The following is a 14,421-nucleotide window of genomic DNA, read 5'->3' as shown; positions in this document are numbered from 1 at the left end:
ATGGAGTGTGCTGGAGATTATCTGTCTCCTTCCGCCTCTCTGCTCCCCCCTCCCACCTGCATGCTCGCACCCATGTGCTCTCTCTCGAAAATAAATAAGTAAAATCTTAAAAAAAATCAAACCCAAAAATAGTAGCAGTGGCTATCTCTGGAGAGGGGAGTGGGATGCCGAAGACAGAAAAGAGAGTATTTCATTTCATACCCTATAATTTATATGGAATCTGGATAACTTAGAAATACGTAATATAAAGAAATAACTTGATGGGGGAAGGAAAAGAAAAATGCCTATATGCAAAAAATTAAATATGAAAATTGAAAATTGGTTCTAAGTCATTTCTGTATCTTAATTCCACCATTACTTAAGGATATGGCTGGTGAAAACTACTTGTCTCAAATTTCTTTCCCAATTGATTACAGAGGTTAGCACAAGTTTTTCTCCTGAAATAGTGTGGATAAGGCAATCTTTTCAGAATGTATGTGTATTAATGGTTCATGTACATAGCCCTTAAGTACTATGTGATCTTTAAAAAAATATTTGAATTATAAACTACTTCAAGTATGCTAAAATCTGGAGTAATACAAGTACACTTGACCCTTGAACAAATGGGTTTGAACTGCTTGCGTCCACCTGTATGCGGATTTTTATCCGTATAGTAGTGTAAATGTATTCTCTTCCTTATGACTTTCTTAACATTTTCTTTAGCCTTATTATAAAATCGCAGTACACAATAATGTAACATACAAAATATGCGTTCAACTGTTGATGTTATCAGTAAGGCTTCCAGGCAGCGTAAGGCTATTAAGATTTGAGGGAGTCAAAGGTTAATATGTGGATTTTCAACTGTGCAGGGGATTGGCACGCCTAATCCCCATGTTATTCAAGGGTCAAATGTACTTGTTTTCAAACCAGTTTATAAAATGAAATACTACAAACACAACTGATGACACCCGTCAGTCTCCTCAGTCCGATCTTCATTTCTTGGTACCCACTAGCAAACCTGTGTATTTTTTTTCCTATGGATACAGCCATAACATATGGTATTGTTTTGCATATTTTATATAACTGGTGTCATAAGACATGCAGTGTTCCACAACTTGCTGTTTTTGCTCATTTTTGAGCTGCATCCATGTTGACATGCATAACCCCAGTTTGTTCATTTTGATCTTTGTACAGAAGTCCATCATTATGAATGTACTGTTGAGTGCTGGTTAGGACTCCTTTCTGCTGTTGTACACAAGGCTGCATGACTTTTTTTTTTTTAAGGTATTTTAATCTCTGCACCCAGCGCGGGTCTTAAACTCACAACCCCGAGATCGAGTCGCATGCCCCACACATTGAGTCACCAGGAGCCCCATTGTTAATGTCTCCTTATGCACATGCAGAAGTATTTGCTTAAAGTAACATGGTAATACATCTTTATTAGATATTGCACATTTGATAGTTGTGCCAGTATGTTTTCCCACCAACAGCGAAAGAGTTCCACTGCTTTGTTGTCTTTGACAACACTTGCTATTTTGAAACCGACACTGTTGCTAATTTGATGGGTGTGATGTAGTACTTCCTTGTGTCTTAACCAGTATTTCCTTGATTAGTGAACAGTATTCTTTCCTTATTTCTTGGCCTTTCAGATTTACTCTTGTAAGAAATCTTTGTTTTTTCAGTGTGCATATTTCTAATGGGTAGTGTTTCATGACTTTTAGGAATTTTTTTATACATTATATTAAAAACATTCTTGTGGCTTTTTTCACTTCTATAGTACTTAATGTACATATGTCTTAAATTTTAATATAAATTTATACTTTTATAAATGTCCCTTTGTGTCCTATTTAATTTTTCGCATACTGAGGTCTGAAAAATGTTGAATATATTTGAATATATTCATCTAAGTTTTAAAATATTCTTTTAAAAGTTGTCTTTAGGGGCACCGGGGTGGCATAGTTAGTTAAGTGTCCAGCTCTTGGTTTCAGCTCAGGTCGTGATCTCGGGGTTGTCAGACTGAGCCCTGAGTTAGGCTCTGTCTCAGCACAGAGTCTGCTTGAGATTCTCTCCACCCCATCACTGCCCCCCTCCCTCCAACTCTCTCACTCAAATAAATCAATCCTTAATAAAAAAATAAAAGTTGTCTTTCATCCAACTCAAATGTATTTGTTTATGGTTTGAAGTAGGGATCCAAATTTATTTTTTTCCGATTGGATAATCAATTATAATTTTACAAAAAGTCCTCCTTTGGCTAACGGTTTACAATAATAGAACTTAAGTTTCCATATATGAGGGTCTCTTCAAGTCTGATTTAAGGAATAACAGCAACATTTAACATTTAATGTGCATCTGCCATGTATCAGGGACTATGCTAAGCATTTTATATGCTTAGATCATGCACTTTGGAATCTGAATGGGCTTACATGTACACTGATGGATGGTAGGCCTTACTATGACTTTTTTGGTTACTGGCTGATAGAGATAGGTCATCAGGTGAAATTCATAAATATGCTGATTGACACAAGCCAAGTATATAACTTGCTTTTATTAAACAGGGGGAAAAAAATCAACACATTTTCCGAAGAGGCAGACATCCCAAGAGCTTTAGTGAAAACCAATGTAACATTCACTTGTTTGACCAAGCTTTTAGAATAAATGAGCTATTAGACTCTTAAATTAGGACTAGAACATGAATGAGCTCTCGACCCCAGTACAGTTATAAGCCAACAAATTAGGCATTGTTTTGCTTAACAGTTTTAGCTTTAATGTAAATATATATTATTATTTAGAATATTAGCATCTGAACTACATAAAGGCTTTATCATTTTACTTTAATTAAAACCAGGATTTCTGGAACCTCCAAGTAGCCTTTGAAGTTTTCCAGTATGAACACGGACTAACCCCCATTTCTTGCTACATATCAAAAGTGAAATAATTGTCACAATAGATCAACATTGTCATAAGGTGATTTCTAAGGCTTCTGGCACATAAATGTATAATATCTGTGTGACAACAATGTCATGATTATATACAAAAAATATTTAAAATGTTCTTTGTGCAATTTAAGTTCTAAAGATTAAAAAAACAAATGTTCCATGTTAATAAAATATTAAAATACTATGAGCTTCCCATAAATTTGATATTTTGTAATTACATGAAGAACATACAAGACTTGCACACTAAGTGATTCATCATTTTAACTGTTGAACCGAATATACTTATTTGATATTAGTTCTCTATATTGTACTTTCAGCCAAAACAGACCTTAATATAACTTACAAACATTTCCAATTAAACTGTAACACTAAGGCAGTAAATGTCAGATCTATGTTTGCTTACCTATATATGTGTCACACAAATATAAGTCTATGAATCTCAGTTTATCCTTTTGTCTAAGTCACCACTGTAGAGAATATGTAAGTGAAATCAACAAAAGGTGACTAATTCTCATTTGAAGAAAATGAAAGTCATTAACACCTTGTCTTAAAGTTCTAAAGCAGCATATTCAGCTTTTAAGGCAAAAAAAAAAAAAAAAGGCCAAAAATATCATAACTTATAAATTCTGTAATTCTTCTTTTGGCATTAAAAGCCACAGCACAAATTCTTACACTTTAATAGACAATATATTAGCGTACATCTGAATATACATTTGCCAACATTCTCCATTAGGATGAAGGTGTTCTGTGAAGTACAAGTGATGAAGTGCATTATCACAGGCAACATTTAATGGCTGTCCTGGGCATCAGGGGACATGGAATGGCTGAGTCTTGACCTTCCATTCACAGATATTGTATTTGATGGAACAGTAACCTAAGAGAAAGAAGCACATTTTGCACCCATCAATTTAAAATGGGACAGCTACCTAATTTTCAACAATTACCACATTTTAACTTCTGCTTAATTGTAAATGAGAATATTTAGCATTTAGTATTCAATAAATCACAAATAATCAAGAAGAAATGTTCACTCTACCATAAAATTAAAAATGAGAGAGTCGTTATTTCCACAACAAACAAGTTAAATAATCCATTAACACATCTTAGTCTTTACAAAATTACCAAATCAACTCAAAGGACAAGAGCACAAACAGACTGCAGGCCAAGCTGTTGAAGAACATTTTTTGCTAAATTAATTCTGGCTCCCCAAAACTGCCTTGGAAAATGTAGAAAAATAAAGTGAAGTCCACAAAGCAAAGAATTTTTACAAATTTTAAATTGTATCGATGACATATATTAACTTGAAGTTCCCCTCCCAGATACCCCTTATTTATAAGAAAATACAGCTTTGGTTTTTAAAATGCTTTCATATAAGGACGCCTGGGTGGCTCAGTTGGTTAAGTGTCTGCCTTCGGCTCAGGTCATGATCCCTGGGTCCTGGGATCCAGCCCTGTGTATGGCTCCCTGCTTGGTGGGGCATATGTTTCTCTCTCTCTCTCTCTCCCTCCCCCTGCTCGTGTTCTCTTGCTCTCAAATAAATACAGTCTTTAAAATAAAATAAAATGCTTTCATATAAAGGGCTAAAAAAGTCAAATCTATGACTGTTATGCAAAAACAACTGCACAATGAAAAGTAGTTTTTTTCTCCCAATAAACCCCTAAATTCCAAAATTCTATGGCAAAGTCTCCTATTTATAAATGGTAAATGAATGAAATACACTAAGAATTTCCTAAATATTAGCTTGAAATTCCAAATTATTTAGAACATTTTTTAAAAGTCATATGCATTCTGGATAGTAAATAGGTATAATATTTTGAAATATTATCCATAAACATGACAAATATTTTAAGAAAAATGGTTAATCTCTAGATTTCAATTTGGCTAGTTTAGATTTGTAACCAAACATTATCATCTTCTCACACAAGAAGAAAACTGAAGTGCAAAAGGCCACAGAGTCTGCCTAGCAACAGAGTAAGTTAATGAAAAGGAAACTAAAATGGGCAAATTTAGCTTGGATTTGATTTCCTTGTGCTTCATTTGTTGCCTTTTATTAAATGAAGATTGATCATCTAAACTAATCAGCTTTCTTGACTGTCTATGAATCCAGAATGGAGTAGAGTGTTGACACTATCCTCCTGAAATAAAAAAAAAAATTTTGTTTTAAGCATTTAAAAAACACACTGATGACTCTAATATATGTTTATTGTTGATGTTTATTGTAGCACCATTTATAGAATGGAAAAACTAGAATCCAGTTAAATGTCCATCAATAAGGAACAAATAAACCATGGTTCATTCATAGAGTCAAATACTATGTAGTCTTAAAAGAATTGTGTGTGTGTGTGTGTGTATGTGTGTGTGTGTAATAAGATGGAAAACTTCAAAGAGATATTTCTGAATGTTTTACAGGATTTTATTTTTGTATGTATTTAAATATGTTTATATACTACAAAAGTGTTCTGGAAGGTTTCACAGTAATCTATCACGTGCAGTTACTTTGGTGGGGGATGGCATTTTGTTTGCTATTTTAAAAATTTGTATACTAACTTTTGAGCATGAGAAGACATCATTATAGACTAGTCCATAAGTAATGTGAGGTCAGAAACCTTGTCTATTTTAATACATCGTACACGTTTATTTTAGTACCTGGCACAGTGTAGATCAATGAATATTTCTTGAATGGAATATGGCAACTTTTTATAAATATTTATAAAGTAAAAAAGTACTGCTTGAGTTTTTTGAATAATGAACATGATACTTACAATAAAGATATTTTTTAAAGCAACATTAAAGAATTTACTGATAAGAGCATCTGCTTGTTGACTGTCTATCCTTTAAAAATTTTCAGGAACATTCATGTAGCTTTCTTATTCTTGTGAGGAGCATCAACTATGACATTCATTTTTAATTTAAAAATATACAGAAAGAAGTGCCAACCTAAAGCCTTTAGGTTGTTCAAATTCCAATCAAGGAAATATGAATAAAAAGCAGACCAATTAAACAAATAAAACAAGCCTGCAAGAGTCTGGGTGACTTACCCAGTTTTTTCTTCCTTCCAGATTTCCATGTAGCCAAAGATAAATTTTACATTCTGAGGAAATGGTTAATATCAACCACTTTATTTTTACAAACCTATATTCTACTTGTAACAGTGTAATGACCTTTAGTAACTGAAGCATCAACAAGAACCAAGAGCAGCCAAAGAAGTTCTTGTCTCAACACAAGTCAATGATAATAGGTTACTTAATCTCTTATTCTCTGAAAACAATTTGCTGATTCACATATAAATCTTAACACTAAACACATTATCAAATACTGAACTGGATTTATTAAAACTTTATAAGAAGACAAGACAGATCTCTGTGACTAAACTGGGGTCAAATAAGGGTAAGGTGTGGAAAAAGTCTTAAGAAATATGAAAAAACATGGCATGTTCATGACTACACTTACGCTAGAGCAGTCAACTAGATAATTGTTCTAATGTGAACCAATTATTATAATGAAGGTTAATTACTCGGGTATGAACCAGAGCCATAAGGCAGGTTGGTACCTGGAGTTAAATTGAACATCTGGGTGCCAAAACATAGGCAAACCTGGAGCCAACTTTCTGATGAACAATCTAAACCTACTGTCAAAATCACTGAAGATTTTATTTGGCACTCTTGCTGTTGTTCTATAAAAGAAATGTTAGAATTTAAAACAAACCAGGAGAAATGTTCAGTACAGGACAGAAATATGGGACTTAAGCAAAGATCGCAAGGAATTAGAGCCTCTTGTGTCCATTTCTACTTCCTTTTGCAATATAATTTTTTAAAAATATAATACATGTAAAATGCCCTGAACTTAAATACACAGCCCAATGAAAACAAACACAAACATACATATAATCCACCACCCAGGCCAAGAAAAGAATAGCTCCAGCTCCCTACTGAGCTTGTCTTTAAAATGTTGACATTTTCTCTATCACTAAATGTCTATCATTTAGACATTTAAAAAATACTGCATTAATATTTATCTTGACTACTTAAGATTTTTGGTTCCCTCTTAAATTATGTGCCTGTCTTGCTCCCACAAGCCCGCAGTAACCCCTTTTCTTTCCCTGTGGAAGTAACCCCATCATGATCTGTATAATTACTTCCTTGCTTTTAAAAATAATTGCCACCTACGCATGTTGTCACACTTTACACATATATATTTTTATAGGTCTTTACACACTGTTGTGTTTAGCTGCATTTTGCCCAATTTATTGCTATTTGCTAATCCATTCTTTGAATATACTATTTATCCTCTTTTGGGATATTAAGGTTATATTTATTTGGAGCTATTACGAACAATATTTCATGAATATTCTCACATGTGAGTCCCAGGACATAACACACACCTTTTTAGGGTATATAATTAGAAGTGAAAATACTGATCATGGAGTGTGGATATTTTTAACTTTACTAGACCCTGTGTCCATTTTTAGTGGAATAAAATGGATTATGTAAAGAATTTTCATTAAACAAAATTTAGGAACTGACACTGTAAAGACTCAGAGCTATCGATAATCTCCTACTGAAAGAGATAACATTTAGCCTTGAGAGAACCTAAAGTAATGAGTTATAAACAGGATACAATTATAGGATCATCATTTAGGGCCTGCTTTCTATGCTGATTCACATCCAGCTCATTCTGGAAGCAATGAGAGTTTTGTAAGTGAAGAGACTGCCAATTCAGAGCCCATCACACCAAGCACACAGCTGCTTGCCTGTGCAGTTCTGCTGGCCTAAAAGTCATTCCCAACTTAATGCACTGTTTTCTGCCACCTTGTCCACTGAAACAGGTTACTGTATCCACTGACTTGAGTACAAAGACACTGCAGCTATGTTCCGTGTAGTTACTGGGTTCTCCCGTGGACCTGATGGGCCACTGTTTCTCAGTCCCAGGCTGCCAACACCCAGAAGGCAGAGGCTTCATTTTATTCGCTTTCCTCTCCCCAGTATCTAAGTACAGTGTTTTGTGCTTAAAAAATGCGTATCAAGTTTACTGAACTGAGAAAGCTTTAGATCAGAAACTCAACCTTAATTTACAAGGTGAGAAAGAGAAATAGAGAAATATTTTCATTAAGTGAGAATGTACAATTTATTTATATGGGCATATTTCCCCATAAAAATATATATGTCATAACCTGTGAAATACCAGTTTTAATATTCAAAACTACAGTTTGTTTTTTTTTTTTTGCCACCTGGCACCTAAATTCAGACTCCACAAATACCTGACAAAATTCAAACCTAAGCCCCTAAATTACCCCATTTCCTCCACTCCCGACAGCAGGCAATATTTTGCCCTGTCTCCCTGTTTGCCCAATTGGGAGCGCCAAGCCCTCCGTGAAAACGGCGGTCACTCGTGGCTCTGGGAGGAAGGCGGCTAGTGCGGGCAGGGCCGGCCGTGGAGATGTGCCCGAGATGCCCTCCCCGTTCTTTCTCTCTGCAGCATTCCCGTCCCTTCGCAGATTTCATTTCTGTTGAGCTCAGTGTTTTGTTCAACAAGTCTCTTACTCTTCTCTAAATAGCTTCTAAAATGATTAGAGAAGGAATTCACAAAATGAAATGCCTAGGGAGTCAGGGGAATAATGAGTACTTTTCTTGTCTTGGGTGTTGAGGAACTTGCAACCAAGACAACTAAGGGGAGAACAAGAAAGACATTTAGGGAGACGAAGGACAGTTTCTGGGAAGTCCAAGTTAGGATGCTAGGCTCCAGGCTTCACCACGTATGTCGTCTTTGAGTGGATGAAAGCGACAGAGGAAGGAAACTCACCTACAAATAATTCCCTGTGACATTTCTTTGGCATTTGCTCCAAAAAGAAGTATACCTCCTCTCCTGAAGTTCTCCTGCATCTCAGTAAGGAGGAGCTAGCCACTCAGGCAGGGCATTAGTAGACTAGAATTTCTGTATTCGATGTCATCTAAATTCCTTAGATTTTCCCTACATTTTTTTGTTTAACCTATAAAACAACGCCCCTCCCCCCACCCAATTCCCCCGCATGCTGGTAGTTAACTTTGGTCATTGTGGAAGCTATGACTGAAACCTTGCAGGTTCCTATTGCTAGTGCCGCTTTTCTGGAATAAGGAGGAGATTTTCCTTCTGAAAGAATTTTTTTTACTGTGCTGAAATAATTTATAAAATAAGAGTCCAGGGTACTTTCTATGTATAGTCATATAATAATGAGCAAAACCCATGTTCTGCACCTGGCCCATGGTGTGGAAAATAGACCGGACATATTTTTAAGTATGTGTAAGACTCTGGACTCTTTCAGCTTCTACTTCAAAAATGACCCTTGACATCAAAGAAGAACTTCTGGCATCCTCCCTATTCAGACTCCAAAGCCAGAAAACAATTTCCCCTAAGTATTAGTTTGACAATGTTGAAAATAGACCTACTGTCACCCATCTGATAAAGAAAACTTACCCTTTTCAATTTGGCAGCAGCCTCTCCAGAACGGATTGCAGTCAGCAAACTCTGTCGGATCTGTTCTGGGTCAGAGCTTTGGAATGTTAAAGAACTTTGTCTCTTAAGAATGAGTGATGGGCAGTCAGCTGGAGATGGTATTTGGGAATTCTGTTCATTATGTGCAGAGTTATTTCCCTATAAAAATAAATGCAAGATATTTATATGAATACCAAGTGAAGAATGAGCCATTTAAAAAAAATTTCATCATCAGTATTCTTTAAGAATCATTATTCGCCACACTGGTGTTTTAGACACAGCTCAGTTTCCTTACCCACTGGATTATTTCTGCTGCCAGAGCTCAGTTGGAAGATGAGGGTATTACTTTCCCTTCTCTTGAACTTATAAGGCTAAGGAAGAAAAGTGGTACCTCTCCTTGCTGTATGAATACAGTGGTAATTTTACTGTCCTTGAGTCAAATGATGCTGATTTTGCCAGTAAGAATTGGCTAGAAGAGCTAAATTAATAACAAAAATTCCACAGACTACAAAATAACACATTCTTATAGTTACAACATATTAGGTGGTGAAATTATCACTTTTGACAGTACAAAATGGACAAATTGACAATTTTATATTGGTTGAATCTAACATAACTTCCAATAAAGAAATATTAATGACTATGCTACATGTAACAGTTTATTTTGTGTTTCAGGAAGTCACAGGGGCTAAATGATGACCGTGTTTTATTTTTCCCATGGACTAAAAATACATATTAGGAATTTCCAAATTTAAGAATCAAAAATTTAATTAAACTTCTTAGGAAAGACTATTTAGTAACTGATTTAACTGGAAACTATTATCAAATAATCTTAAAAATGTCTTTTTTAAACTGCCAAACATCTTTACAAAAGATGAGCTAAACAGAGTTCAGGCAATGACTCAAAAACTGTACTATCTAAATCAAACTTCTGTTGTTTAGGAATGGCATTCCATCCTAAGAAGAAACACAGGCTTTGTTCCCAAGAATTAATTTCTATATCCTACATCTCTTCCTGACATTATATCAAAGCTAAGAAACATAAATGTGAAATATATGAAGAAATATTCTTCGAGATGAATATTGCTTTGAGATTATGGAAAAATCTTTACTTGGCAGTGTGGTTAACATTCATTTACTCTAGGAATGTTTGAAAAAGTACTATAAAATACTTCTGGAACTGTCACACAAATCTGAAAGTATTCTTTAAACACTATCAGAGTTAAAGGTACACAAAACATTTTTTTTAAAAATTGCAAGGGGATTATTATAGTTCATACTGTAAATGTCATCCTTTCCTCTGACTATACTATTTGAATCTAGCAAATTATAACACTCAGTTGACCAAACACGAAGTCAACAAATGTCCCTTTTTATGTAAGTTATTAAGGTTAGACAGGGGTTAAATGATATTTTAGTCAACATACCAGTAACTGGAAAAGTTAACACTGAATTAACAAAAATGGGAAATGAAGAAAATTACATATTTAAACTCTGGCTTCAGTTTAAATTATTTATATGTATCAATGTTTGGTAACTGAGGTTGAGTGTATGTGATCGAAAATGCCTAGCTGAGAAATGTTTGGTTATTTTATCTAGTCTTTAAATACCGCTTATGTTCCTATATAATTAAAACTAATTATTTTGCTATTATGTAGAACTGGAGAGGAAAAGAAACTAGAGCATCCAGAAAAGTTGTAAACAAACTGAGATAAGCAAAACAGGAAAATAGAGTCAGAACTATAAGCTGGTACGCTATGCAAAGGTATGAGCAAAGAAACTTTAAATTACAATATTTGCTAATGATACAAGTACAGAATGATGACCTTTAGAGTACTAGCCAATCATGTTAAATGAATTATAATAACTCTGAGAGTAAATAATCAGATTTTATGTATCTCTACTCTCTTTTCCCTATGGTAGCTTGCTATTAGATTAATATGAATTCAGAGCTAAGTAATAAACATACCAACATGCCTGTCAACCCCCATTTAAAGCACGCTGTATTAGAACCCCTTATTTTCAAGAAGGTAACATTACCTCATCACTCACACATAGCTGTGGGATGCCCACAGATTTATGCACCGGAGCCCTCCCTTCTGTGGCAGGGGGAGTCAGGGCGGCCACACCCTCGCCGCTCGGCTCCGGGCGCACTTTGCTGAGAGACTGGGAGCGTTTCACTACAGCCAGGGCAAAGGGGGATGGCGCAGAGCTCGAGTAAGGTCTCGGGGCCCCAAACGTTTTCAGAGTCTTCAGATTTAGTGCTGCTAACTGACTCGCAGGAAGAGGAGCGGGGCTCGGAGCGCCGGCAGGAGGAGAGGTGTCGGCAGGCTTCCGGCCGCCGCGGTCCTCCTCGGTGTGTTTATTAATACGCGGCTGTGGAAGAGCTGGAGCTGTTTCACTTAAGGGCCAAAGAGTTCGCCCCGGCGGGGCTCGCGTGTCCTTTTCCTCCTCCTTCTCTACTAGTTCTTTTGGAAAGGGGTTAGGGGCCCCGTGGACACTCCTGGCCGCTGCAGATGTCACATAGTGACCCGAAATTCTTTTTTGCATCTGCAGGAAAAAAGAACTTGGTTTGGTCTGGGGATTTGAAACCCGAGATTTAAGCTTTGACTCCAAAATATTGTTTATATCTTCCAAATTCGGCACGAAACGAGCTGTGCCAGTGTCCTTCATCCTTCTGGGAGCAGCTTCCATAGGCTTCCCCGGGGCGACGCAGGGCGAGCTCTCCAGGCGGAGCACCTGATGCTCTGTTCTCGGGGTAAGCCTCAGTTGAACGTCTGCCTGTGGCTCCTTTGGACTTTCAGAGATCACAAGATCTTCTGTTTGGACTGCAGTTTCTTTCACACTCTCATCAGTGTGCTTTCCTCCTGAAGTATGCATCTCCTGGTCATCGTTATAGCCAGCGGTTTCTGAGTCCCAATTTTTCAATATCTCCAGGGATTTGGGAGGCACAATTTTGTAAGTAGTCATTCCAATTTTGGGTATGTACTCTCTTGTGATTTCATTTGAAGGTTTTGGCTTGAGATCATAGTCTTGTCTATAAAGTGGATAATTCTTTACATGAGAAAAAGCTGAATTTTTATCATTCCCATCTACAGGAGGCAAAAGACCGTCATTACCATGTGGACAAATTGGATCTTTTATGGTGAGTTGATTTTCTGAATGTACATTTACGGGGCCCTGACTCCTGAATTTCCTTGAGGCATCTACAGAATCTTGGGGACTTGAAGATGAGTGTTGAGTTGATTTATTGTTACTTGGAGTTTGCACACTTTCATTGACTTTGAAGTTAGACAAATTATGATCTCGGTGATTCCCATCAAAGTTCTCAGTGGAGGGGACTGTCTGAATGGCTGTGTCTTGCATTTTGGTCTTTTCCTCACTGGGTTGATTCAGTTTTTGGTCTTGTACTAATGAAGCAGCTAGATGATTTTCCTTATAACTTTCAGCAGTATCAGTTTTATGTGCCTGATAGTTTGATAGTCTGTCAACTTCCATGTCCACATTGTTATTTTTGGCAACACCTCCCACATTGATTTCTGTTCTCCTCACTCCATTTTTCATATGATCTCCTGTGTTTGGTGGAATGACAATTATTTCGTTTTGATCTACTGAGAGAAAAAAAATATTGTCAAGTTAAATGTGAACAAAGTAGAAAAACCTCCAAGTTTTCAATGCCCGCCTCCCCCAAACTGAAATAGGTTGGTTTGAATTCTACAGATAATTTTCAGCTCACTAATTATACAAAAGCAGATAGTAGCATTCCAAAAAAAAACAGCATGGGCTTTGGTATCATAGAAACCTGAGTCTAGGACCCAGCTGGACTTACACATTACTTAACCCCTTTGAGCCAAACCCAGTTTCCTCAGATGTATAAAGGTGAAAAACATGTATTATATTTTATATGTCATTTATATAACATGCTAATTCATAGGATATTCCCCAGAACAAGCACTCTTTTGAAGATAGCTACATTTCTCCTGATAGGTAGACTGCATATTTCAGTCAATGTTAAGAATGACAAAGAAATTGACAAATTCCAAAAATATATATATATATTTTTTTTCTTATTTTGATCTGGTATTTTTCTATAACCCCTAGTGTATTTATATTTAACATCTTACATTAAAAGAGAAATAATCCCAGCAAATGTAACTAGTTTTAATTAAGGCAAACAATGGAAATATTGCCTTTAAGAGTTGAAGTAAAAACAAAATCTAAGTTGATTGTCTTGTTAATTAGGTATCTTTGCTAAAGACTCTTAGAGAACTTTGTTTTTAGTCATAATATGGGTGATTTCAACTACATAAAAACAATCATGTGGGTTTTGAGTTGTCTCTAAGAGAAAAGATATCCTATTCTCATGTCAGAGTCCATGTAGAGAAAACCACTTCTCTCTCCCCTCCATTACCTTTCCTCTTAATTCTAATTCAGATCTCCTGAAAACAAAAGTCACTTTGCAGTGTCTTAGGTTAACAAGCAACGGTTGCCCGCCAGCAACATGATGGCAAAGGATTGGAATGAGGCACGTAGAAGGAAACACAGGTCTGTGAGTGTGCGCCATGTGTCTAGTCCTCAGGGAAGAGATTTATATACTGGGTTCCTCTAGTCAAATGCCCAGAAGAATTCTTTCTCCTGGATGACCAACTAGCCCTCATCTTCAAAATGCTTAGTGGCCTCCTCTTACAGATATGATAGTTTGCACAGTGCAAGTGAAATGTGGGCCCTGGGAGTCAAATCGTGAAAGGATGTCAAGTGTTTCTCTGGAGTTGTATCATCACTCACTTTTACTTATAAGATAAAGAAACAATTTCACTGCCCAAAATGTCATGACCTCTTTTAAATAGTTCCTCTGTTAAAAAAGAAAAAAGAAAAATATGCATGCAAGAGAAAAGAAAAGTATGCTGTTGCCAGGTAAATTTGTATACAATTTTTTATAAAATATCTTCATCTTTGGGGCACCTGTGTGGCTCAGTCATTAAGCATCTGCCTTCGGCTCAGGTCATGATCCCAGGGTCCTGGGACTGATTCCCTCATC

At 36.2% G+C, this 14,421-nt stretch overlaps 1 protein-coding gene across 12 annotated transcripts in view; it reads right to left on the bottom strand.

Annotated features, from left to right (window-relative positions):
* Nucleotides 1–2,505: 2,505 nt before the first annotated feature.
* Nucleotides 2,506–14,421, bottom strand: part of COBLL1 (cordon-bleu WH2 repeat protein like 1) — a 159,880-nt gene continuing 147,964 nt past the window's right edge. For 11 of the 12 annotated variants that reach the window (XM_073883170.1, XM_025853720.2, XM_073883167.1 and 8 more), the window contains 3 exons: nt 11,424–12,994; nt 9,366–9,542; nt 2,506–3,789 (listed from right to left, as the gene is read on the bottom strand). In XM_073883170.1, the coding sequence (XP_073739271.1) occupies nt 3,703–3,789; nt 9,366–9,542; nt 11,424–12,994 (1,835 nt within the window). In that variant the 3' untranslated portion in view covers nt 2,506–3,702. The remainder of the gene's footprint in view (nt 3,790–9,365; nt 9,543–11,423; nt 12,995–14,421) is intronic. The other variant, XM_073883160.1, reaches the window with a different exon arrangement.

This window comes from Callorhinus ursinus, unplaced genomic scaffold, assembly GCF_003265705.2.
Source record: "Callorhinus ursinus isolate GAN/ISIS: 27379988/994484 unplaced genomic scaffold, GSC_fseal_2.0 scaffold2, whole genome shotgun sequence".
NCBI lineage: Eukaryota > Metazoa > Chordata > Mammalia > Carnivora > Otariidae > Callorhinus > Callorhinus ursinus.
The sequence above is the reverse complement of the archived record's forward strand: the minus strand, read 5'-3'. Positions and strand labels throughout refer to the sequence as shown.